Below are 27,854 nucleotides of genomic sequence, written 5' to 3' on the forward strand. Positions count from 1 at the left end.
GCATGTTTGGTACCCCGTCGCCCCTGGCAAGTACAGTGAACTAGCCCATGCCGAAGGCATGGATCATGCATACTTACTCCTGCTATGACAGAAAAAGTCAACAATGAGTGAATGGGCGTAGCCCATTCACTCATTGTTGACAACAGCAGCGCGAAGCGCTGCATTCCTCCAAAAACCCTCCTGGCATCGTCCCGTACGCGAGAGTCCATGCCGCAGGCATGGGCCATGCTTGTATCTGCTCAAATCAATGGAAGTCTATGGGGAGTGGGCGGGGCATCCCGACGGAATAGGGAGTGACGAGCGCGTAAGCGCTCGTAATGATGATTCCACCCCATGGCGGCATCGGGAAGGCTTAGAGCTTTCAAACGATGTATAATTTGTTGTTATAGTGGAAACGGCTATATTGTTTTTGCTAAAAATATTATTATTAGGCCCGAGCGCCACAAGCTGGCGAGAGGCCTATTAATCTCGTAAGGCCGTGCAAAGCACGGCTGCGAAAGTGCGCACATAGTGCGCACGAAATCGAGCGCGAAGCGCTCGCCCACTTCCAAACACTCACTAACGCACTCTTCCACTCATGCACGCCTCGTGCATACTAATTAGTAGTAGTAAAATGGAACATTACCGTTGTAAACGAGCGAAGCCCGTGCAAAAGTGCGCACTAAACGAGCACTTTACATTGAAACATATAAAGCACTCATTTGCGCTAAGTACCTCACGAATACGTTCCCCATCTCTTGCATGTTCCGTGCATATAAGCATGTAATGCAAAAATTGAACATTATTACTGTTTAGAGGGCCAAAAACACAAAGTGGGCGGAGCCCACTCAAAATTAACGAAAGTACCCGTCAGTGACCAGGGACCCACACCATGAGGTAGGAAAGCGCGAGCGCTTTCCGAAAATGTATAGTTTATGATATTTGAAAAATGGGAAACATTGTTTTCGCATCGGAATATTATTCTTTCTTCTTCTTCTTCTTCTCGGGACCAACCCCCCTATTTTTCACCCAGTGAACATTGACGAAAAGTCACAAACATGTTCACACTTCTAAAAATCGTGCCTCTCTACATTCTGGCTATTTCCCTTTTCTAAAATAACAAAAAATTGTACCAAAAATGCATTGAGAGATGGGAAATGACCCAAAAAAAATCTGATCGTAGAATCATGAAATTTGGCGCCGAGGTAGATGGTGACAAGAGAAGTAAAAAATATTATTACGGCAACGCCGTCCGCCCAACCAAATGTCGGCCATATTGCTTCAAAAATGGCTAAACATGACTTCGGAGTTTTTCCAAACGTCGTACTTTTACGAACTCCTCCCAGGGCGTTGGCCCTAAAAAGCTGAAATTTGGTGAAAATGCTACTGAGGAGTGGGACATCAAAAGTTATCCAAATTACATTGATACCTCTCACGGTCTCTGTGCGGCGAAGCCGCAAACTGTAGCTAGAATTTCAGAAATCTCCCATATTTAAAATTTCTGCCTTTTGCGCAGATAAAGTCCGAATTGCGTCAAATTAGAATCAGTTGTTAAACTCTTTGCCCTAAACATACTTGAAGTGAAATAAATTCATTTGGCGCCACAGCGCCCCCTACAGATTTTATATGGAGGTTAAATGTTTAGTTTTCCGAAATTATATGAAATTTGACACACAACTCAATTTTGGCATCCCCATCAAAAAAGTCAATGAGACCCATGTCATAATTGTTATGGCGTTGCCGTAACGATGACCGAAACCTTTCATGTTATTCCAATGGGGAAATCGCCAGAACATGTTTACACTTTAGACTTTCACAAACTCCTCCCAGGGCGTTAGACATATTAACCTGAAATTTGGTGAGACTCATCTTCAGGACCATCAAAAGTTATCCACATTTTCATTCAAAGAGTCACGGTGTCTGTGCGGCGAAGCCGCACATTTTGCCAAGAATTCAAAATAAAATAGCTTTTTGATGGTAAAACAAAGGGGAGAAGATGTGACAGCGTCACAGATTCAGCAGTAGGCGTAATAAAAGGACAATTGGGGCGCGTTAGCGCCCCCTCCTCTTGCGGCGTGGCGGCGGTGTGGCGGCGGCGTGGCGAGGGCCGATCATTGCCGCTTGCGGCTATATTTAGGCCCGAGCCCCAGCAGGGGGAGGGCCTATTGCTCCCGCAACGCTGCCGAAGGCAGCGTTGCAACTGTCTGACCAAACATGCGGGCGCAGCCCGCATGTTTGGTACCCCGTCGCCCCTGGCAAGTACAGTGAACTAGCCCATGCCGAAGGCATGGATCATGCATACTTACTCCTGCTATGACAGAAATAGTCAACAATTAGTGAATGGGCGTAGCCCATTCACTAATTGTTGACAACAGCAGCGCGAAGCGCTGCATTCCTCCAAAAACCCTCCTGGCATCGTCCCGTATGCGAGAATCCATGCCGCAGGCATGGGCCATGCTTGTATCTGCTCAAATCAATGGAAGTCTATGGGGAGTGGGCGGGGCATCCCGACGGAATAGGGAGTGACGAGCGCGTAAGCGCTCGTAATGATGATTCCACCCCATGGCGGCATCGGGAAGGCTTAGAGCTTTCAAACGATGTATCATTTGTTGTTATAGTAAAAACGGCTATATTGTTTTTGCTAAAAATATTATTATTATTATTATTATTAGGCCCGAGCCCCAGCAGGGGGAGGGCCTATTGCTCCCGCAACGCTGCCGAAGGCAGCGTTGCAACTGTCTGACCAAACATGCGGGCGCAGCCCGCATGTTTGGTACCCCGTCGCCCCTGGCAAGTACAGTGAACTAGCCCATGCCGAAGGCATGGATCATGCATACTTACTCCTGCTATGACAGAAATAGTCAACAATTAGTGAATGGGCATAGCCCATTCACTAATTGTTGACAACAGCAGCGCGAAAAACCCTCCTGGCATCGTCCCGTACGCGAGAATCCATGCCGCAGGCATGGGCCATGCTTGTATCTGCTCAAATCAATGGAAGTCTATGGGGAGTGGGCGGGGCATCCCGACGGAATAGGGAGTGACGAGCGCGTAAGCGCTCGTAATGATGATTCCACCCCATGGCGGCATCGGGAAGGCTTAGAGCTTTCAAACGATGTATCATTTGTTGTTATAGTAAAAACGGCTATATTGTTTTTGCTAAAAATATTATTATTATTATTATTATTATTACTATTTTTCTTGTTCTTCTTCAGCGCTTTGATCTCTAATTTGACCCCCTGAACATGCTCAAAAACTCACCAAACTTTGCCCAAAATTCAGAATCGGCGAAAAATTTTATTTTTTCTGGGCCATTTTTTTTTTCGTAAAAAAATGGCGCGACAGCGCCACCGACAAAAGTCAAAATACATTGCGCCTATGGGAGACGCCCCGAGGTCAACTTTGGCGTAAAGCTACGAAATTCGGGACACGCATTCCTCTCGTGAGGATAAACAAAAAAAATCATTGTGGCCACGCCCCCAAACTTACCCTATGGCCGCCATCTTCCTTTGAAAATGAAAACAAGCTGAGTTAGCCATTTTGTTTACGTCAAACTTTGACGAACTCCTCCTAGGGCGTTTTGCCCACCGACTTCAAAATCGGCGTACGTCCTCTGGACAAGTGGGGCATCTAAAGTTATTCAATTTTTTGAGATACCTTTTACGGTCTGTGTGCGGCGCAGCCGCAAAGTTGGACAACTTATTTTGGAATATTGCAGGTCTAAAAATTGCTCCCATTTGATCAAAACCAGTCCGATTAGGACCAAATTTGAATCAGTTGTTAAACTTTCTAGTTTGGACCAGTTTAGGCTGACAAAATTGAAATGGCAGTGATAGCGCCCCCTACAGAGTGACCTTTAAATTAACATTGAAGGTCAAAAATTAGTTTTACCAAAATTGTCTAAACTTTACCCAAAATTCTATTTTGCCGTCCCGATCACAAAAGCCAATCACAAAAATGCCTAAATTTTTACGCCGTAGTCGTAGCGATGACAGAAACCTCCCATGTTATCCCTATGGGAAAACCACAAAATCTCTCAAATTACCACATTTTTATGTTTTACACTTTAACGAAGTCCTCCTAGTGCGTTTTGCCCACCAACCTCAAAATCGGTGTACGTCCTCTAGACAAGTGGTGTATCTAAAGTTATCCAAATTTTAAGGATAACTTTTACGGTCTTTGTGCGACGGAGCCGCAAACGTTTCCCAGAATTCTGACTATTTGGCCTTCAGAGTGGCCTATAAACAATAGAGTTTTTCCAAATGACATGATATTTTGAATGAAATTCTAATTTGCCATCCTGATCATACAAGTATGAGAGCCAAAGTCATATTTTGTACGGCGTAACCGTAGCGTTGACAGAAACATCCCATGTTATCCTTATGGGAAAATCGTAGAATCGCTCAAATCACCACATTTTTACGCTTCACACTTTAACAAACTCCTCCTAGGGCGATTGTCCGATCAAGTTCATATTTGGAGAATATCATCTACACAAGCGGGGCATCAAAACTTACCCATATTTTGATTCTAAGTGCTACGGTCTCTGTGTGGCGGACCCGCAAATATATGTCAGAAATGGGAAAACAGCGAAATCTCTAAAATCACCACATTTTTACGCTTCACACTTTAACGAACTCCTCCTAGGCCGATTGCCCGATCAAGCTCATATTTGGGGAAAATCATCTACACAAACGGGGCATCAAAAGTTATCCATATTTTGATTTTAAGTGGTACGGTCTCTGTGCCGTGGAGCTGCAAATATACTGTCACAAATGGGAAAAACGCCAAATCCTTGAAATGTTCACATTTACGCTTCACACTTTAACAAACTCCTCCGTGGGCAATAGCTCGATCAAGCTTTACTTTGGGAAAAATTATCTACACAAGCGCGGCATCAAAAGTTATCCATATTTTTATTCCAAGTGCTACGGTCTCTGTGCGGCGGCGCAGCAAATTTGACTGACACTTGTGTTCATTTGCACTGGATTGGCCATGTCCAATGTGTCGCCGTCTGTCAAGTTCTTTTTTTATTCAACACACAATAAGGGCGCCATCTTTATCAAGTCGAAAGCGCAGAGTCGGAAGGCCGGCGGCCCGCGAGGGCCGTTGGATGCCGCTTGCGGCTTTAATTTTTCTTGTTCTTCTTCAGCGCTTTGATCTCTAATTTGACCCCCTGAACATGCTCAAAAACTCACCAAACTTTGCCCAAAATTCAGAATCGGCGAAAAATTTTATTTTTTCTGGGCCATTTTTTTTTTTCGTTAAAAAATGGCGCGACAGCGCCACCGACAAAAGTCAAAATACATTGCGCCTATGGGAGACGCCCCGAGGTCAACTTTGGCGTAAAGCTACGAAATTCGGGACACGCATTCCTCTCGTGAGGATAAACAAAAAAAAACATTGTGGCCACGCCCCCAAACTTACCCTATGGCCGCCATCTTCCTTTGAAAATGAAAACAAGCTGAGTTAGCCATTTTGTTTACGTCAAACTTTGACGAACTCCTCCTAGGGCGTTTTGCCCACCGACTTCAAAATCGGCGTACGTCCTCTGGACAAGTGGGGCATCTAAAGTTATTCAATTTTTTGAGATACCTTTTACGGTCTGTGTGCGGCGCAGCCGCAAAGTTGGACAACTTATTTTGGAATATTGCAGGTCTAAAAATTGCTCCCATTTGATCAAAACCAGTCCGATTAGGACCAAATTTGAATCAGTTGTTAAACTTTCTAGTTTGGACCAGTTTAGGCTGACAAAATTGAAATGGCAGTGATAGCGCCCCCTACAGAGTGACCTTTAAATTAACATTGAAGGTCAAAAATTAGTTTTACCAAAATTGTCTAAACTTTACCCAAAATTCTATTTTGCCGTCCCGATCACAAAAGCCAATCACAAAAATGCCTAAATTTTTACGCCGTAGTCGTAGCGATGACAGAAACCTCCCATGTTATCCCTATGGGAAAACCACAAAATCTCTCAAATTACCACATTTTTATGTTTTACACTTTAACGAAGTCCTCCTAGTGCGTTTTGCCCACCAACCTCAAAATCGGTGTACGTCCTCTAGACAAGTGGTGTATCTAAAGTTATCCAAATTTTAAGGATAACTTTTACGGTCTTTGTGCGACGGAGCCGCAAACGTTTCCCAGAATTCTGACTATTTGGCCTTCAGAGTGGCCTATAAACAATAGAGTTTTTCCAAATGACATGATATTTTGAACAAAATTCTAATTTGCCATCCTGATCATAAAAGTATGAGAGCCAAAGTCATATTTTGTACGGCGTAACCGTAGCGTTGACAGAAACATCCCATGTTATCCTTATGGGAAAATCGTAGAATCGCTCAAATCACCACATTTTTACGCTTCACACTTTAATGAACTCCTCCTAGGGCGATTGTCCGATCAAGTTCATATTTGGAGAATATCATCTACACAAGCGGGGCATCAAAACTTACCCATATTTTGATTCTAAGTGCTACGGTCTCTGTGTGGCGGACCCGCAAATATATGTCAGAAATGGGAAAACAGCGAAATCTCTAAAATCACCACATTTTTACGCTTCACACTTTAACGAACTCCTCCTAGGGCGATTGCCCGATCAAGCTCATATTTGGGGAAAATCATCTACACAAACGGGGCATCAAAAGTTATCCATATTTTGATTTTAAGTGGTACGGTCTCTGTGCCGTGGAGCTGCAAATATACTGTCACAAATGGGAAAAACGCCAAATCCTTGAAATGTTCACATTTACGCTTCACACTTTAACAAACTCCTCCGTGGGCAATAGCTCGATCAAGCTTTACTTTGGGAAAAATCATCTACACAAGCGGGGCATCAAAAGGTATCCATATTTTTATTCCAAGTGCTACGGTCTCTGTGCGGCGGCGCAGCAAATTTGACTGACACTTGTGTTCATTTGCACTGGATTGGCCATGTCCAATGTGTCGCCGTCTGTCAAGTTCTTTTTTTATTCAAGACACAATAAGGGCGCCATCTTTATCAAGTCAAAAGCGCAGAGTCGGAAGGCCGGCGGCCCGCGAGGGCCGTTGGATGCCGCTTGCGGCTTTAATTATTATTTTTCTTGTTCTTCTTCAGCGCTTTGATCTCTAATTTGACCCCCTGAACATGCTCAAAAACTCACCAAACTTTGCCCAAAATTCAGAATCGGCGAAAAATGTTATTTTTTCTGGGCCATTTTTTTTTCCGTTAAAAAATGGCGCGACAGCGCCACCGACAAAAGTCAAAATACATTGCGCCTATGGGAGACGCCCCGAGGTCAACTTTGGCGTAAAACTACGAAATTCGGGACACGCATTCCTCTCGTGAGGATAAACAAAAAAAATCATTGTGGCCACTACCCCAAACTTACCCTATGGCCGCCATCTTCCTTTGAAAATGAAAACAAGCTGAGTTAGCCATTTTGTTTACGTCAAACTTTGACGAACTCCTCCTAGGGCGTTTTGCCCACCGACTTCAAAATCGGCGTACGTCCTCTGGACAAGTGGGGCATCTAAAGTTATTCAATTTTTTGAGATACCTTTTACGGTCTGTGTGCGGCGCAGCCGCAAAGTTGGACAACTTATTTTGGAATATTGCAGGTCTAAAAATTGCTCCCATTTGATCAAAACCAGTCCGATTAGGACCAAATTTGAATCAGTTGTTAAACTTTCTAGTTTGGACCAGTTTAGGCTGACAAAATTGACATGGCAGTGATAGCGCCCCCTACAGAGTGACCTTTAAATTAACATTGAAGGTCAAAAATTAGTTTTACCAAAATTGTCTAAACTTTACCCAAAATTCTATTTTGCCGTCCCGATCACAAAAGCCAATCACCAAAATGCCTAAATTTTTACGGCGTAGTCGTAGCGATGACAGAAACCTCCCATGTTATCCCTATGGGAAAACCACAAAATCTCTCAAATTACCACATTTTTATGTTTTACACTTTAACGAAGTCCTCCTAGTGCGTTTTGCCCACCAACCTCAAAATCGGTGTACGTCCTCTAGACAAGTGGTGTATCTAAAGTTATCCAAATTTTAAGGATAACTTTTACGGTCTTTGTGCGACGGAGCCGCAAACGTTTCCCAGAATTCTGACTATTTGGCCTTCAGAGTGGCCTATAAACAATAGAGTTTTTCCAAATGACATGATATTTTGAACAAAATTCTAATTTGCCATCCTGATCATAAAAGTATGAGAGCCAAAGTCATATTTTGTACGGCGTAACCGTAGCGTTGACAGAAACATCCCATGTTATCCTTATGGGAAAATCGTAGAATCGCTCAAATCACCACATTTTTACGCTTCACACTTTAATGAACTCCTCCTAGGGCGATTGCCCGATCAAGCTCATATTTGGGGAAAATCATCTACACAAACGGGGCATCAAAAGTTATCCATATTTTGATTTTAAGTGGTACGGTCTCTGTGCCGTGGAGCTGCAAATATACTGTCACAAATGGGAAAAACGCCAAATCCTTGAAATGTTCACATTTACGCTTCACACTTTAACAAACTCCTCCGTGGGCAATAGCTCGATCAAGCTTTACTTTGGGAAAAATCATCTACACAAGCGGGGCATCAAAAGTTATCCATATTTTTATTCCAAGTGCTACGGTCTCTGTGCGGCGGCGCAGCAAATTTGACTGACACTTGTGTTCATTTGCACTGGATTGGCCATGTCCAATGTGTCGCCGTCTGTCAAGTTCTTTTTTTATTCAACACACAATAAGGGCGCCATCTTTATCAAGTCAAAAGCGCAGAGTCGTAAGGCCGGCGGCCCGCGAGGGCCGTTGGATGCCGCTTGCGGCTTTAATTTTTCTTGTTCTTCTTCAGCGCTTTGATCTCTAATTTGACCCCCTGAACATGCTCAAAAACTCACCAAACTTTGCCCAAAATTCAGAATCGGTGAAAAATTTTTATTTTTTCTGGGCCATTTTTTTTTTCGTTAAAAAATGGCGCGACAGCGCCACCGACAAAAGTCAAAATACATTGCGCCTATGGGAGACGCCCCGAGGTCAACTTTGGCGTAAAGCTACGAAATTCGGGACACGCATTCCTCTCGTGAGGATAAACAAAAAAAAACATTGTGGCCACGCCCCCAAACTTACCCTATGGCCGCCATCTTCCTTTGAAAATGAAAACAAGCTGAGTTAGCCATTTTGTTTACGTCAAACTTTGACAAACTCCTCCTAGGGCGTTTTGCCCACCGACTTCAAAATCGGCGTACGTCCTCTGGACAAGTGGGGCATCTAAAGTTATTCAATTTTTTGAGATACCTTTTACGGTCTGTGTGCGGCGCAGCCGCAAAGTTGGACAACTTATTTTGGAATATTGCAGGTCTAAAAATTGCTCCCATTTGATCAAAACCAGTCCGATTAGGACCAAATTTGAATCAGTTGTTAAACTTTCTAGTTTGGACCAGTTTAGGCTGACAAAATTGAAATGGCAGTGATAGCGCCCCCTACAGAGTGACCTTTAAATTAACATTGAAGGTCAAAAATTAGTTTTACCAAAATTGTCTAAACTTTACCCAAAATTCTATTTTGCCGTCCCGATCACAAAAGCCAATCACAAAAATGCCTAAATTTTTACGCCGTAGTCGTAGCGATGACAGAAACCTCCCATGTTATCCCTATGGGAAAACCACAAAATCTCTCAAATTACCACATTTTTATGTTTTACACTTTAACGAAGTCCTCCTAGTGCGTTTTGCCCACCAACCTCAAAATCGGTGTACGTCCTCTAGACAAGTGGTGTATCTAAAGTTATCCAAATTTTAAGGATAACTTTTACGGTCTTTGTGCGACGGAGCCGCAAACGTTTCCCAGAATTCTGACTATTTGGCCTTCAGAGTGGCCTATAAACAATAGAGTTTTTCCAAATGACATGATATTTTGAACAAAATTCTAATTTGCCATCCTGATCATAAAAGTATGAGAGCCAAAGTCATATTTTGTACGGCGTAACCGTAGCGTTGACAGAAACATCCCATGTTATCCTTATGGGAAAATCGTAGAATCGCTCAAATCACCACATTTTTACGCTTCACACTTTAATGAACTCCTCCTAGGGCGATTGTCCGATCAAGCTCATATTTGGAGAATATCATCTACACAAGCGGGGCATCAAAACTTACCCATATTTTGATTCTAAGTGCTACGGTCTCTGTGTGGCGGACCCGCAAATATATGTCAGAAATGGGAAAACAGCGAAATCTCTAAAATCACCACATTTTTACGCTTCACACTTTAACGAACTCCTCCTAGGGCGATTGCCCGATCAAGCTCATATTTGGGGAAAATCATCTACACAAACGGGGCATCAAAAGTTATCCATATTTTGATTTTAAGTGGTACGGTCTCTGTGCCGTGGAGCTGCAAATATACTGTCACAAATGGGAAAAACGCCAAATCCTTGAAATGTTCACATTTACGCTTCACACTTTAACAAACTCCTCCGTGGGCAATAGCTCGATCAAGCTTTACTTTGGGAAAAATCATCTACACAAGCGGGGCATCAAAAGGTATCCATATTTTTATTCCAAGTGCTACGGTCTCTGTGCGGCGGCGCAGCAAATTTGACTGACACTTGTGTTCATTTGCACTGGATTGGCCATGTCCAATGTGTCGCCGTCTGTCAAGTTCTTTTTGAATTCAACACAATAAGGGCGCCATCTTTATCAAGTCGAAAGCGCAGAGTCGGAAGGCCGGCGGCCCGCGAGGGCCGTTGGATGCCGCTTGCGGCTTTAATTATTATTATTTTTCTTGTTCTTCATCGCTTTGAACTCTAATTTGACCCCCTGAACATGCTCAAAAACTCACCAAACTTTGCCCAAAATTCAGAATCGGCGAAAAATTTTGTTTTTTCTGGGCCATTTTTTTTTTCCTAAAAAAATGGCGCGACAGCACCACCGACAAAAGTCAAAATACATTGCGCCTATGGGAGACGCCCCGAGGTCAACTTTGTCGTAAAGCTACGAAATTCGGAACACGCATTCCTCTTGTGAGGACAAAAAACAAATATTATTGTGGCCACGCCCCCAGACTTACCCTATGGCCGCCATCTTCCTTTGAAAATGAAAACACGCTGTGTTAGCCATTTTGTTCACGTCAAACTTTGACGAACTCCTCCTAGGGCGTTTTGCCCACCGACTTCAAAATCGGCGGACGTCCTCTGGACAAGTGGGGCATCTAAAGTTATTCAATTTTTTGAGATACCTTTTACGGTCTGTGTGCGGCGCAGCCGCAAAGTTGGACAACTTATTTTGGGATATTGCAGATCTAAAAATTGTTCCCATTTGATCAAAACAAGTCCGATTAGGACCAAATTTGAATCAGTTGTTCAACTTTCTAGTTTGGACCAGTTTATGATGACAAAATTGAAATGGGCGCGATAGCGCCCCATACAGAGTGACCTTTAAATTAACATTGAAGGTCAAAAATTAGTTTTACCAAAATTTTCTAAACTTTACCCAAAATTCTATTTTGGCGTCGCGATCAAAAAAGCCAATCAGACAAATGCCTTAATTTTTACGGCGTAGTCGTAGCGATGACATAAACCTCCCATGTTATCCCTATGGGAAAACCGCTAAATCTCTCGAATATCCACATTTTTCTGTTTCACACTTTAACGAACTCCTTCTAGTGCGTTTTGCCCACCGACCTCAAAATCGGTGTACGTCCTCTAGACAAGTGGGGCATCTAAAGTTATCCAAATTTTAAGGATAGCTTTTACGGTCTGTGCGACGGAGCCGCAAACGTTTCCCAGAATTCTGACTATTTGGCCTTCAGAGTGGCCTATAAACAATAGAGTTTTTCCAAATGACATGATATTTTGAACAAAATTCTAATTTGCCATCCTGATCATAAAAGTATGAGAGCCAAAGTCATATTTTGTACGGCGTAACCGTAGCGATGACAGAAACATCCCATGTTATCCTTATGGGAAAATCATAGAATTGCTCAAATCACCACATTTTTATGCTTCACACTTTAACGAACTCCTCCTAGGGCGATTGTCCGATCAAGTTCATATTTGGAGAATATCATCTACACAAGCGGGGCATCAAAACTTATCCATATTTTGATTCTAAGTGCTACGGTCTCTGTGTGGCGGACCCGCAAATATATGTCAGAAATGGGAAAACAGCGAAATCCTTGAAATGTTCACATTTACGCTTCACACTTTAACGAACTCCTCCGTGGGCAATAGCTCGATCAAGCTTTACTTTGGGAAAAATCATCTACACAAGCGCGGCATCAAAAGTTATCCATATTTTTATTCCAAGTGCTACGGTCTCTGTGCGGCGGCGCAGCAAATTTGACTGACACTTGTGTTGATTTGCACTGGATTGGCCATGTCCAATGTGTCGCCGTCAAGTTCTTTTTTTAATTCAACACAATAAGGGCGCCATCTTTATCAAGTCGAAAGCGCAGAGTCGGAAGGCCGGCGGCCCGCGAGGGCCGTTGGATGCCGCTTGCGGCTTTAATTCTTCTTATGTCTTCTCAGACCAGTGCTGTTATTTCACATACAAAGATTGTCCATATTCAAAATAAAGACATAATTCCAAATACATAACAATCAAATTGGTCCATAAAAGTCTTTGAATATGTGACAGTATATTTTATTTAAGGATTGTGTCATATTTTCAGTGTGGAGCCAGGAAACAGTATGTGCATAATGACACTTTGTGTACTTGTCCTGTTGCCCCCCCCCCCCCCCCCCCCCAATGCTGACATCCTGCTCCTGTCCCATCGTGTGCTTTTCATATCTGCTGCTGCCTCAATGCCTCTCCATTCTGTGCTATTCAACCTGAGACTCCTCCTCAGCTCAGACTCACATCCAAACAATGATTCCGCTGAGCAGCACGTAACGCCCCAAATCCCAACCGCCGTCGCCTCCAGGGCGACAGTGAAAAACAGATTGATCAATGTTCATGGGACTTTGCAATGTCCCAGCGTCCCCTGTCCTTAGACAAATGTCCCAGAGTCCCCTGTCCTTAGACAAATGTCCCAGGGTCCCCTGTCCTTAGACAAATAGACAAATGTCCCAGGGTCCCCTGTCCTTAGACAAATGTCCCAGGGTCCCCTGTCCTTAGACAAATGTCCCAGGGTCCTCTGTCCTTAGACTTAGACCCCCCTTCTCCAAACCTCTTTGTGAAAAGGTATAAACCTGGAGGAGTTCCACATGGAGGACAGACCTGACTCCTTCAGACGGACGAGGAGAAAAGACATAACACATTATAAGTGTTGATCTGAGCACTTGCAGTTTATGCCGTTTAGTGCCAAGCTCTTTATTAAAGAACAGCAACATGTTCACAATAACTGTTTATTTAAATTATTTATGTTGAAAAGGTTGAAAAAAGAAGAGCTTTGTTCAACGTTTCTGCGTTGGACGCTCTGGACACACGCTTGTCCAAAGTGTCCAAAGCGTCCAACGCTCAAAAAGCAGGACGCCCAAGATGCGCGTCCACATAGACTTTGAGAGTAAACCAGACGCTTTGGACGCGGCGGTGTGAAAACGCCTTTACAGTGCTATTGGTCCTCATATTTGTGCCCAAAGTGTTTTTTTGATTGATTCATGCAGTCTTTAGCTAGAGAACAGTCTCTATCCTTCCCCTCGGATGAGCAGACGAACGAGGGCTACTCACCCCGGGTGAGTTACGCAGCACGTTTCCCCGTTTCAGCCCCTCCTCCAGGAAGCACTCTGTACCTGTCACACTCCGGACTAGAGTTAATTCATACATTTATTTTCTGTTATTTAAAAGACCATGCATTTTTCAACATAACGTCATGTATGGAAAGTTACAAATAGTTGCAGTGGTTTGAAAAAGTTACTTCCCCCGGAACTTTTCCACATTTTGTCACGACTACAAACGTGAATAAATTCTATTGGCATTTTTTATGAAAGGGCATCACAAAGTGGAAAGTGACCGCTGAAAGTCTGTGGAGGTTTGTCTCTGCAGCTTTGCTCTCCGACACTTCTGCCCATTCTTCTGTGTGAAACCGCTTTGATGGAGAGTGTTTGTGAACAGCACTTTTAGATCTTCCTCAGACTCTGAACTGGATTTAGGTCTGGATTTTGACTGGGCCATTCTGACACATGAATATGTTTAGTTCAAACCGTTGTCCTGCTGCAGGTGAAGCTCCGCCCCTGTCTCAAGTCTTTTCAGAGACAAACAGGTTTTATTCTAAGATTGCCCTGTATTTGGCTCCATCAGCTTCTCTGTCCCTGCTGAAGAAAAGCAGCCCACAGCCTGATGCACCTCCATGTGACGGTGGGACAGAGGGTGTGTCCGGAGTCATGTGACCTGTTTTACACCCTCATCTGCCTGAAGAGTGGGTCCAGCTCGCCTCCGACGGTCCCTCTTCTGCCTGAAGAGTGGGTCCAGCTCGACTCAGACGGTCCCTCTTCTGCCTGAAGAGTGGGTCCAGCTCGACTCAGACGGTCCCTCTTCTGCCTGAAGAGTGGGTCCAGCTCGACTCAGACGGTCCCTCATCTGCCTGAAGAGTGGGTCCAGCTCGACTCAGACGGTCCCTCTTCTGCCTGAAGAGTGGGTCCAGCTCGACTCAGACGGTCCCTCTTCTGCCTGAAGAGTGGGTCCAGCTCGACTCAGACGGTCCCTCTTCTGCCTGAAGAGTGGGTCCAGCTCCAGTCTCCTTGTGTCCGTCTGTCCGTCTGTGAGAGTCGGATCTCTCCTTCACTGGAACTCCTCCAGGTTTCTACGCTTTTTTCCCAAAGAGGTTTTTTTGTAGTTTTTCCTGGCCGAGAAGGAGAGTCTAAGGACGGAGGACCCTGGGACATCGTCCCTCGCCACCACAGACATTGTCTGACTTCATCGCCACCACAGACATTGTCTGACTTCATCGCCACCACAGACATTGTTGATTCATTTCTCCCTGTGGCCCTCAGAGGCAACTGTTGTTGTGATTTTGGGCCTTACAAAAATAAATTGATTTGATTTGATTTGATTTGATTTGACACCACACTGTGTGTCACTTTTAGGCCAAAACGTTCAGTTTTGCTCAGGCCAGAGCAGCTTCTCCCACATGTTTGCTGTGTCCTCATGTCTTCTGACAAACTGCAAACAGGACTTCTTATGGCTGTTTTCAACAGTGGCTTCTTCTTCTGCCGCTCTTCCATAAAGGACAGATTTGTGGAGACGAACAATCCTGGACAGATTCCTTGTCCACAGGAGCTGTGGAGCTCTGCAGCTCCTCCAGGGCTGTGGAGCTCTGCAGCTCCTCCAGGGCTGTGGAGCTTTGCAGCTCCTCCAGAGTCCTCCTGGAGGAGCTGTGGAGCTCTGCTGCTCCTCCAAACTCCTCCTGGAGGAGCTGTGGAGCTCTGCAGCTCCTCCAGAGTCCCCCTTGAGGAGCTGTGGCTCCTCCAGAGTCCTCCTGGAGGAGCTGTGGAGCTCTGCAGCTCCTCCAAACTCCTCCTGGAGGAGCTGTGGAGCTCTGCAGCTCCTCCAGAGTCCCCCCTGGGCGTCTTGGCTGCATCTCTGATCAGAACTCTCCTTGTTCAGATGTAAGTTTTGGTGTACGGCCATGTCATGAGCTAGAGAACCGCACAGGACGGTCTTTAAATAAATAAATAAAATGAACTGAATTAATCCCGCTGAAGCTGTTCAGAGGGAGAAATGTATGACACTGAGAAGCTCATCACAGACTGCATCGCGGTCACGCATCGCGCTCAGCATGCGACAGGCATCATAACATTTCACCAGCGTTGTTCTACTCACATGGTCAAAGTGTCTGTGATACTACATCCACCTGACGCAGAGCTCTCCTCCTCTCGTCTCCACCTGCTCTGTCCTCTGTAGTCACACTGAGCGCACTGCCTTGTATCACCTCTCGGCCCTGCGCGGGCTACACTGGGGCACTCAAATCCGTCTGATTCTGCAGCGTTTGACCCACGAGAAATCCCGGCCACTTCAGGTCTCTAATCAGGGTTGACGCAGCTAAGGCAGCTGCCGACGGGGCCCAGCGGTGCTGCTCTCCTCCTCTACAACGGGAGGTTCCTGCCTGTGGGGAGTGGCCTCCTGCTTGAGGGGAGTGGCCTCCTGCTTGAGGGGAGTGGCCTCCTGCCTGAGGGGAGTGGCCTCCTGCCTGTGGGGCGTGACCTCCTGCCTGAGGGGAGTGGCCTCCTGCCTGTGGGGAGTGGCCTCCTGCCTGTGGGGAGTGGCCTCCTGCCTGTGGGGCGTGGCCTCCTGCCTGAGGGGAGTGGCCTCCTGCCTGAGGGGAGTGGCCTCCTGCCTGAGGGGAGTGGCCTCCTGCCTGTGGGGCGTGGCCTCCTGCCTGTGGGGCGTGGCCTCCTGCCTGTGGGGCGTGGCCTCCTGCCTGTGGGGCGTGGCCTCCTGCCTGAGTGGCTCAAATAGTCCGTATCCAGGGTGAGAAGTTTCGGCTGTGATCCGACCTGCTCGTCTATAGTTGATTTACAAGTATTGGACCGTGTTACACTAAAGATAGTGCACCTCATAGTGCTGAGTCTCAGAAATAAATGAGTTTCCCTCAGAAACCCCTCCGCGTCCCGCTCATGTCCCGCTCATGTCCCATCCATGTCCCCTGGCTGTGCATGTGTGCGGTGGCATGTGATGTCTGGTCCTGGTCCCTGTATTAATCTGTCTCTTCTCTTCACTCTCCTCTTGTGCCTCTGTAGCTGCGTGAAAATGCTCAACCTGTGGTGAGTCCCACTGTCAGTCCACCTCAGACTCTCAGGACAGGGAGTGGACCAGGTCAGGCAGAGGAGACAGGGCCCTTCAGAGGAGACAGACCTGGGCAGGGGCTAGGGCCCTTCAGAGGAGACAGACCCGGGCAGGGGCTAGGGCCCTTCAGAGGAGACAGACCTGGGCAGGGGCTAGGGCCCTTCAGAGGAGACAGACCTGGGCAGGGGCTAGGGCCCTTCAGAGGAGACAGACCTGGGGAGGGGCTAGGGCCCTTGAGAGGATACAGACCTGTGCAGGGGTTAGGGCCCTTGAGAGGAGACAGACCTGGGCAGGGGCTAGGGCCCTTGAGAGGAGACAGACCTGGGCAGGGGCTAGGGCCCTTCAGAGGAGACAGACCTGGGCAGGGGCTAGGGCCGTTACAGAGGAGACAGACTTGGGCAGGGGCTAGGGCACTTCACAGAGGAGACAGACTTGGGCAGGGGCTAGGGCCCTTCACAGAGGAGACAGACTTGGGCAGGGGCTAGGGCCCTTCAGAGGAGACAGACTTAGGCAGGGGCTAGGGCCCTTCAAAGGAGACAGACTTGGGCAGGGGCTAGGGCCCTTCAGAGGAGACAGACCTGGGCAGGGGCTAGGGCCGTTACAGAGGAGACAGACTTGGGCAGGGGCTAGGGCACTTCACAGAGGAGACAGACTTGGGCAGGGGCTAGGGCACTACAGAGGAGACAGACTTAGACAGGGGCTAGGGCCCTTCACAGAGGAGACAGACTTGGGCAGGGGCTAGGGCCCTTCAGAGGAGACAGACTTAGGCAGGGGCTAGGGCGCTTCAGAGGAGACAGACTTAGGCAGGGGCTAGGGCCCTTCAGAGGAGACAGACTTAGGCAAGGGCTAGGGCACTAACTTTGAAATTGCTTTAAGTTGAAGAAAGTTCTGTAAAATAGCAGCAGATACATTTACCTAGTCGCAGACTTGGAGGTACTCTTAAGAGACAAAGCTTAAGAGTCCTTCACACAAGGTTTACACTAAATCCTCACTACTCAAAGACAGAGGGAAGTTAATATGTCTGTGTGCCACATGGTGGGGCCACTGTTCTGTGTCTTGGCTGTAGTTATTGTGTAGCAGGAACACAACATGAGGTGTATAAATATGCTTGGGGCCCCGCCCCATTGTCTTTTCATAGATGAGCCGCCACCAAAGCCAAAACATTAATTTGCTGCATTTGCCACTTTTTATTTGATATCTTTTCATTCTCAGGTGCTGCTGTTTCTTCAAGCGAAAGAGGAAGAAGAACTCTCCTCGTCACAAATGATGTGGGGGCCGCTGCCCACTGGCTTTGTGAGCCCAGGACCCCCATGTGGGCCCTTTGTGAGGAGGACTGAGACAGCAGTGTCACAGGGCCAACTGTCAGACGCCATGTTCAAGGCACTCACGTCTTACAGGAGGAGTCCTTCTACATTTATACTTTCCTGTCCTTTTGTTTTATTATTCTACCTTTTTTGCCACAAAACCTCCACCACATCCAACTGCCTTTTTTAGTTTGAGATGTTTCCTGTTGGACATCGTTTTCCTCCTGTTGCTTCCCCACAAAGCCACAAAGGTCTGACGTTGAACTGAATGTAAACCAAATGGAGCCACATTTGGGGGCCCCTGGACGACGCTGGACTGAAGTACGGCTCCTGGCACTGTGTTCTCTTCGTGGCTTAAGCACCTCCAGCATCTTCACCTTTAGTTTTAGCTTTGTGACGGGCAACAGCCGTACAACATGGGGCTCTACTCCATGCTATTTATGCTATTTATCTTAATACAATTTCAATACATACACTGAATGTATGGACCTACCCAAGCATTTATATACTCCGCATGGAAGATGGAAGGGACTGAATGCAAAGACCAATGTTGGGACTTTTTAAGAGACCAAATGGGACAGTAGATGTGTAAGGAAAAGTCAATCATAGCATTAATCTTGGATGGTATGTCCTGGTGACCCCGGGGGCTGTGACGGGGGCCGTGACGGGGTGCCGTGACAGGGTGCCGTGACAGGGGCAGCCCTGTCGGGAGATCACTCACAGCTTGCTACTGTTCAATGCCTTAACCCAAACAAAAAAACAAGACTGACATTCGCAAAACTACAGAATTCACCGTGCAGTTCTGGCACCAAGAAGCCTCAAGTTGTGTCGTTCGTTTCTCCATCGTCGAAGCCAATGTATTGAAAGATGCCAAAATTAAAGCTATTTAAAAAGTGATAAGCGGCGTCTCTTGCTTACGCAATGTTAGCATGTCTGTACCATTTTAGCTTTTGATTTTATTTTTGGAGGACTGCCTTGAATCCCAAAACTCTTATTTCGACACGTCACCGTGCCTCCAAACATAGTGAATTACATGTATTTTTTAATGTTTTGATGTTATAATGTGAATTGTCTTGAATGCAATCGTGTGTTCCATTCCAAATAGCCATTTTGTTTGTTTGGTTCCAGTGGGAAAAGGAAGACTGCACTACTTTAGACTGAAGCGTTCCCGTCAGAGCTCATTTGTGCGTTACTTTATGTCGCTGACTTGTGCGGTACGGTGGCCCTGAGCAGACAAGTCAGAACAAAATGATCAATTCTATCTCAGAAAACAAAAACGTTTTTTGATATATATTTTTTTGACATTAACATTTTTTCCAAACTGTTTTTTGTGTAGATTTATGTTTGCACTGTTAAATACTGTACATACTTTTTGCAGTTGTTTTCTTTATTGTTTGTTTTTTGTATGTGAATCTGAAACTACTCGTCTGCATGGCTGTCATTTTACCTTGTGGTATATCATTTTTGCCTTTTATATTTAGTTCTGTTTCTTGTGACTTGAGGGCCATCGTACTCTATCTCGTTGGCATATTTTTGATTTGGTGCCATAACGTTCTCTTGTTGCATGAGCGCCGTCAGGTCCAGTGAATTTGAGGATCTTCACTCTTACTGACCCCAGCTAAACACTGTAAAACTTTGTGTTCCACATTCTCCTCAGTTATTGTATTATTACTTGAATATAAAACTCCACGGGGGACCTTTTTATTCTTTTATTTCTCTTTCAGCATTCATAACAATCATAGAACCGTAGGATTGGAGTGGGATCTGGAGGAAGAAGGCTGTTTGAGTGACAGATCTCTGGTCTCTGTGCCTAAGTGCTGTAAGTTTGTTTGCATGGCCTTTCCACACTAAGACAAAAGTATTCAAGTACAATGAGATGGATATCATGACAAAATGGCTCATAATGGCTCCCCTGAATGCCCACAGAGCCATTGCCTATGATCATGATCTGTCTGTGCCTGTTCACAATCAAATGTTGGGACGGCACCGCGATGTTCTGAGACGCTTTGATGAGGAACAGATTATGTCATTCTACATGAGGGGGGGCGTGTGAGGTGGGACAGGCGTGTGAGGGGGGGTGGGACGTGTGAGGGGGGGTGGGACGTGTGAGGGGGGGCGGGGCGTGTGAGGGGGGGTGGGGCGTGTGAGGGGGGGGCCTGGATCTACTGTACTTTGAGGAAGAATAAAGTTCAATTACTGCAATATTGTGATTATTTCAGAATTGTATATTGTACAGTTCACAGTTGTAGTAGTCGTTCTTCTGATGGGTCCATATAAATAATGATTTGTTATTTTTTACTCTTTTGAGTGTGGAAAACATGTACAGCTCCAAAAGTTTATCCTTCCTTTAGAGCAATGATTAAGAGAATTCTTAAAGTGTAAATAAATATTATTGTGTTGAAATATGAATGTCACTTCAAAATGTATTGAATGCGTTTGTCAGGGCTTCACGAGTGAAGGACCCACACGTTTCTTTTACTGGTTTCGTATTTTTACTTTGCAGAAATTAAGGTCCTTTTTTAATTAAAGATGCCTTTGTTGTTTTCTTGGATCATAAACTGTGTCACTTGTACCTTTTGAATCACTTTTATTCCCTCCACTGCTAAAGGGAAACTCCAGTTTGCACCCTTTTTTATGTCAAATAAAAGATCTCTCCACCTTGTGCCGGGCTCAGTGGTGTTCATCCTCAACCTGCACCAAAGTCACACTGTTCGGCTGCTCCTCGTGTTCAGCTGCTCCTCGTGTTCAGAGCTAAAAGGCTCATCGGCTCATTTAGATCAAACCCCTGCTGCCTCACGGAAGTCAGAATTCCAATATGGCGGACCCAAACGTAAACAAACCAGGTTTTGGTCTGAAACGGTCGGTACTAGATCATACAGTCCTAACTCACGGAAGTCAGAATTTCTCTAGTTTTTTTTCAGAATGTTTTATTACAAAACATTCATAACAGACAAACAGTTAATATACGGAATCGGGGTGAAAGTGTCTGAATCTGAATCCAACACGGCGGCGACGGAGAGCGTTCCCGCTGATGCAGCTCAGGCTCATGTTCTCTCTCTAAAAAGCTTTTTTTTCATTGTATTACAGTTTGTTCCACTTCACACGTGTATCGTCTGCTCAAAGATCGTGTTTGACCATAAAATAAATAACCCTAAGCCAAGAGTTTTTTAATTTGTTGTTTCACGGATTTTCCTTGGCATTTTTAAAAGGGGAGGACGGAATAAAAATCAAAATGTATTTTCCCATTATCAAATCACATTTCTACCATCTAAAAGTCGGAGTTGAATTTAAGAATACATTTTTATTCAAAATAATTTTCTTGGATTCTTAGAATATAGGCCCTACTCCCACCTCTACATGATCCACATCATTATAGTTATCAATGCAAGACATGGAAAATAACTCTTATTAAACTGAGCGATACAAAAATACTTGCCTGACCAGTTATTCACGTTTTGACAAACTACTTTTCAAAACTGTGTGTGGTTCTGGGGCTCGACCGCTGAGCTTCAATTTCTAGGGCGGAGTTTCGAGCAGAGACAGAACCAATCACATAAATCCAGAAGTGACGCAAAAAACGCGACACGCTTAACCGGATACAGTGATCCCTCGCTATATCGCGGTTCACTTTTCTCGCTGCTTCACGGATGTTCATCATGGATTGTGTTCTGCATTCTGATTGGCTAAACAGTTTCTCCGTGTCTTCTCTACCTGTGTCAATAACGTTATGGATTCATATGGACACGTACGTAAAACCACTTGCCAAATTGAAGTTTGCGAGGCCGGTGAGAACGGCGCGTGAGCTTCAATGTTTTATGGAGCATTTCATTCTATAATAACTGTAAAAAAATAAAAGGTTTCTACTTCGCGGATTTCGACTCCCGCGGGTTCTTCTTGGAACGTCACCCCCGTGATAAACGAGGGTTCACTGTATTACGTAGTCACGAGCCGGGTCACGAGTCGGGTCACGAGCCGGGTCACGGGTCGGGTCACGAGTCTTGGCGACCAAGACCGGTCCGGCTGTTAGAGCTCAGGGAATAATGTTCTCTCTTGGGTCTTGGTTAACCCCTAACCCCTAACCCCTAACACCTAACCCCTAAACCCCTAACACCTAACCCTACGTTTTTGAAGTAGTTAGGAGACAAGGGGAAAAAATGTAAATGTTTGCTCTATATGATCTATATGATCTATATGATCTATATGATCTATATGATCTAGTGCATCTAGTGCTAACCTGGCTGAAACTATCAGGTATTTTTGATCGAACAAACCAGGTTTTGGTCTGAACTGTCAGGTATTTCTGACCGTAGACTCACAGTCACTACACTGCATATTCTCTGCTGAAAATGACAAACATTTGGAACTGTACAAACAGGAATCAATGAGTTCATGGCATCGTCGGAAAGCTTAATCTCCCCATTTTTTGCGCTTGTTGAAAGATACAAATTTCAATTCAAACTGTTTATTAGGCCGATCAACAAGAACCACGTCCTCGGCCTCGTTATTAACATTTTAAACATTAATTCAGTCATATATATATATATATATATATATATATGTGTATATATATATTTGTATATATATATATGTATATATATATATATATATATATATATATATATATGTATATATATATATTTATATATGTATATATGTTCATAGAGATACTATGAAGAACTCCTTCCACGCACATGCGAGCACATATCCCATTGTTCCTCTAAGACACTCTCTGATAAGGGAGACACCGTGTCGGAGAAACGGCAGACCTCAAGAACATTTGTGTGAAAACGACGCCGAGTGGAGAAACGCTGCGGAGGGGAGCAACGAGGCGTGACCTCATTTTTGCATGCTATATTAAAATGCTATAAATTGTTCGAGCGGACATAGAAAGGGCGCATCCGGCCTGCCCCGAGTAAGTCGCTGACACATTCGTTAGGGATAAAAAGGTAAGCGCTCTGTTATCTGTGTTAGAATTGTACTGACAGGGATTAAACAATTCGTCTGAAGTGTGGCTGAATATTGGTGGGGTGGACCTCTATGATTACGAATCTGTAAATCTGGTCTGTGCTCTCATGCTTATTACGAACTGCCATTAGCAATGCATTCTGTTCACTTGTATCACTTCAGTTCTCATTTTATATGGTGATTTTATAACAATAAAAACAAGAGAGAAATATAGCCGCAAGCGGCAATGATCGGCCCTCGCCACGCCGCCGCCACACCGCCGCCACGCCGCCGCCACGCCGCAAGAGGAGGGGGCGCTAACGCGCCCCAATTGTCCTTTTATTACGCCTACTGCTGAATCTGTGACGCTGTCACATCTTCTCCCCTTTGTTTTACCATCAAAAAGCTATTTTATTTTGAATTCTTGGCAAAATGTGCGGCTTTGCCGCACAGACACCGTGACTCTTTGAATGAAAATGTGGATAACTTTTGATGGTCCTGAAGATGAGTCTCACCAAATTTCAGGTTAATAGGGCTGACGCCCTGGGAGGAGTTTGTGAAAGTCTAAAGTGTAAACATGTTCTGGCGATTTCCCCATTGGAATAACATGAAAGGTTTCGGTCATCGTTACGGCAACGCCATAACAATTATGACATGGGTCTCATTGACTTTTTTGATGGGGATGCTAAAATTGAGTTCTGTGTCAAATTTCATATAATTTCGCAAAACTAAACATTTAACCTCCATATAAAATCTGTAGGGGGCGCTGTGGCGCCAAATGAATTTATTTCACTTCAAGTAGGTTTAGGGCAAAGAGTTTAACAACTGATTCTAATTTGACGCAATTCGGACTTTATCTGCGCAAACGGCAGAAATTTTAAATATGGGAGATTTCTGAAATTCTAGCTAACCCGACCGTGACAGGGTCAATGTAATTTGGATAACTTTTGATTTTCACCAAATTTCAGCTTTTTAGGGCCAACGCCCTGGGAGGAGTTCGTAAAAGTACGACGTTTGGAAAAACTCCGAAGTCATGTTTAGCCATTTTTGAAGCAATATGGCCGACATTTGGTTGGGGGGACGGCGTTGCCGTGATAATATTTTTTACTTCTCTTGTCACCATCTACCTCTGCGCCAAATTTCATGATTCTACGATCAGATTTTTTTTGGGTCATTTCCCATCTCTCAATGCATTTTTAGTACATTTGGTGGCGCTGACGCGCCAATTTTTTTATTTTAGAAAAGGGAAATAGCCAGAATGTAGAGAGGCACGATTTTTAGAGGTGTGCAAATTTTTGTGACTTTTCGTCAATGTTCACTGGGTGAAAAATAGGAGGGTTGGTCCCGAGAAGAAGAAAAAAGAAAGAATAATATTCCGATGCGAAAACAATGTTTCCCATTTTCCAAATATCATAAACTATACATTTTCGGAAAGCGCTCGCGCTTTCCTACCTCATGGTGTGGGTCCCTGGTCACTGAAGGGTACTTTCGTTAATTTTGAGTGGGCTCCGCCCACTTTGTGTTTTTGGCCCTCTATACAGTTATAATGTTGAATTTTTGCATAACATGCTTATATGCACGGAACATGCAAGAGATGGGGAACGTATTCGTGAGCTACTTAGCGCAAATGAGTGCTTTATATGTATATATATATATATATATATATATATATATATACATACATATATATATAATATATATATATATATATACATAAATATATATATATATATATTATCCTACTACTAATTAGTATGCACGGGGCGTGCATGAGTGGAGGAGTGCGTTAGTGAGTGTTTGGAAGTGGGCGAGCGCTTTGCGCTCGATTTTGTGCGCACTACGTGCGCACTTTCGCAGCCGTGCTTCGCACGGCCTTACGAGACTAATAGGCCTCTCGCCAGCTTGTGGCGCTCGGGCCTAATTATTCAATGGCATTAAGTGTTGTCCAATTTATTTCTGTTTTATTTCATGATTGTGATTAAAAAGTAGCACTAATCTATTATGGCTGCTGGATATGACCGGATAAAAGGCACGAGGGCTTTTTCAATTAAGTCGGCCTAACTTTTGATTAACTGGAGAAACCAAATTTCATAAAATTGTAGGCCTTACAATTATTGTTACAAAAGTAAGCTGACCCAGACCAGGCCCTTTTATCAGTCAGTACTAATCTACTCAGTCTCGACTCCGCTCGAAACCGTTCCTGTATCCTAAGGTTAAAGTGACAAAGTGAATTGAAAGTAAGTAGGGCCTGTTTGTTGTGAGTTACCGGTGGTAGTTCTGTGTACAGCCAGACCAAAACCTGCTTTTTTACATTTGTGTCTGCCATATTGCAATTCTGATTTCCGTCGTCGTCCGCCATTTTGGAATTCTGACTTCCGTCGTCGTCCGCCATTTTGGAATTCTGACTTCCGTGAGGCAGTGGGGGTTTGATCTAAACTCAAACGTGGCGTAAGGGTAAAGTCGATCTCAAGCTTACCCAGGGTGCACCGCGTTCAGATCACCGCTGATCGACTCTGATGGGATCTGCGCAGGTCGGCCTTTTGGATTGATCTGAGCTCGAAGTGCAGTAATCAATGAAATCCTGAAGTTACTCCTGTCTTTAAGTATTTGTGATTGTCTTGTGAACATCCAAAAGCTGCTTCTGCCGCCGCGTAATTTTTGTTTTTATTTGTTTCAGACAAACGCTCTTTACATCGATGCCACGTGAATGACATGAAAAAGTGAGGTTTACATAAACCTCACTTTTTTATAAGTATAAAAATGTTTTTGGGCATTCTAGTAAAAACTGAAAATGATAAGGTGCGCTGGCTCCAGCAGCAGGTGTGAGCGCACTGTGAGCGCGCCGTCGCCCTGGTAACAGCTTCAGTTGTTACTGTAGTAACTTCTTTAAACCAGTAAGAGCACAGTACATGCAGTTCCTTTAATAATGATGTTTAATTACATTTTAAAAACATTAATAAGGCAACTACATACACAAACACACCTCAGGAAATACATATATATTACAATTATGTAAAGAAAAAAAATAATACAGATACAACTAGATTATTTTATTTAATAAATCAAAATCCCCGTTTCTGTTGCAGAGCGACTCTGCTGCCCACAGACCATTTCTAAATTAATGAATTATTCAAAGTCTGGTTGTATTTTAAAGGTTTTTTTTAAATGTATTTTTTATTTCACCTTTATTTTATCAAACAAAACATTAAGAATAAACTGTCATTTAAAAGGTTGGCCTGGGTGTATTATAGCGCACCCAAGGGGAAGGGAGAGGGAGTGAACTTAAACCTTTACATTTAACCTCACTTTATGTAATACATTGTGTTAGGATCAGGTTAGATGCATTGGGCACTGGAAATATAATATTTTAGGCCTTTATGCTATTGCTGTGACTTGATAAACAGGAAACAGCTGATGCTAACGTGAGCTAGTTTGCACGTAATCACTGGAATACAATGGTTTATCACAAGAGTTCTGTTTCCATCACGAGTCTGTTTTCCCCAGTACCTAAATTACCCCGAGAACTACGCTAATACTAGCATAGGCTACTGGTTCAGGTCCCACATACCCAATAAGTGTGCATAAATGTAGCAGCAAAAATATAGCAGCAAATAACCCTAACCCAAACCCTAATCCAGGTCTCGGGGACCCCCTTTGGATGACATGGGCCAGTACGGTTCAGAGTACAGTGCAGACACCACGCCAAAAGAACCAGTGGAAACATGGCTTATTTAACTTGAAAATACAAATGACACCACCTGTCCCGTTAGATACTCATACTGTTGTATATATCTAAAGCGTGGTGCCCCTGTCGGGAGTTGACCTGTGCCAGCGCCTCCAGCAGCCTGCTCTTCATCAGCTCTTTGGTGGAGTACAGAGGCAGCTCCAGACCATTGAAGCACGTATGTGACCTGGGGAAGTACTGGTCCTCGAACACGCCCTCCTGTCTGATGGACAGGACCTGGAATATTATCTTTAAGTCCACAGTGAGGATGGGAAGTCTCTCAAAGCCAGTGATGAACCCTAGAAAACACAAGTGTCTAAATGTCAAAAACATAAGTTTCAGGCAATATCATAGAATTGAATTGTTTGTTTTCCTGATAAAAGGAAGAACAGATAAATAGTCACTTACTAGAGCACCTGATGCCCTAAACACTGCGCGTTATGTGTGTAATGTGAGTGGCGGGTCAGGAAGGCCCAACTTTTCTACTTTTACAAGCCTCCTTACCCCAACCAAGAGAGGGACTGTTGGAAAACAAGCCTTTCCTGAGTGGAAGAGCTCCTTTTGAATTCTCTAAAATGTATCTAAGCTCAGAACATTCGCCTCCTCGAGTCATTGGTTAATATACAGTAATCCCATCAATAACGGTTAAGGTTCAGGTACTTTTAATGAGAGATTGAGGGAATTGAAACAACAAAAGTAACTTACAAAGAAGTGCTTTCCTTTGCTCTTCTGTGAGCTCATCAAAGAGCTCCCAGAACATGTGGATGGTGGGATGGTTCCTGTGATAGACTCCTTCATACACTGCACTCTAGACAGTAAAGAGTTACAAAGAGATGAAAACATCAAATACAAATAAATAGAAACAAAATCACAGCATAAGTTAATCAAAATCACACTTCCATTTAGTCCAAAATATTTGTCCTTTTCCAAATTACATCACAATGTTCATTTCTTCCATTTGTCCATCACAATGTCAGTCTAGTCACCTCATTGGTGAGTTTGTGTCATCCATTTCTTTATGATGGCCTTTTTTCCTTCCACCAATCGTATGTTCCAATGGGAAATGTTGTGTCCATGGCAAGAGTTTTGAGGCACAAGTACATTGTTCTAAAGTTGAGTGGGATGACAATGTGAAAAACTGCAGAAGCTGCATCACTGCATTGGACTGTTGTGGTGAAGAAGGAGCTGAGTCCAAA

General features: G+C 44.4%; 2 protein-coding genes across 5 annotated transcripts in view; one reads left to right on the top strand and one right to left on the bottom strand.

Moving 5' to 3' along the window:
* csnk1g1 (casein kinase 1, gamma 1) overlaps window positions 1-18,304 on the top strand; it is a 50,827-nt gene extending 32,523 nt beyond the window's left edge. For 2 of the 4 annotated variants that reach the window (XM_072464866.1, XM_072464868.1), the window contains 2 exons: window positions 16,641-16,664; window positions 17,899-18,304. In XM_072464866.1, the coding sequence (XP_072320967.1) occupies window positions 16,641-16,664; window positions 17,899-17,953 (79 nt within the window). In that variant the 3' untranslated portion in view covers window positions 17,954-18,304. The remainder of the gene's footprint in view (window positions 1-16,640; window positions 16,665-17,898) is intronic. The other 2 variants (XM_072464867.1, XM_072464869.1) reach the window with 1 other exon arrangement.
* Window positions 18,305-26,635: 8,331 nt separating this feature from the next.
* Window positions 26,636-27,854, bottom strand: part of LOC140381358 (E3 ISG15--protein ligase HERC5-like) — a 29,800-nt gene continuing 28,581 nt past the window's right edge. Inside the window, exons 22-23 of the mRNA XM_072465405.1 lie at window positions 27,364-27,466; window positions 26,636-26,957 (exon numbers count right to left, since the gene is read on the bottom strand). Coding sequence (XP_072321506.1) covers window positions 26,701-26,957; window positions 27,364-27,466 — 360 coding nt within the window. The 3' untranslated portion in view covers window positions 26,636-26,700. The remainder of the gene's footprint in view (window positions 26,958-27,363; window positions 27,467-27,854) is intronic.

This window comes from Eucyclogobius newberryi, unplaced genomic scaffold, assembly GCF_026437365.1.
Source record: "Eucyclogobius newberryi isolate DKJ021-1_F unplaced genomic scaffold, fEucNew1.0.hap1 SCAF_5, whole genome shotgun sequence".
Classification (NCBI taxonomy): Eukaryota; Metazoa; Chordata; class Actinopteri; order Gobiiformes; family Gobiidae; genus Eucyclogobius; species Eucyclogobius newberryi.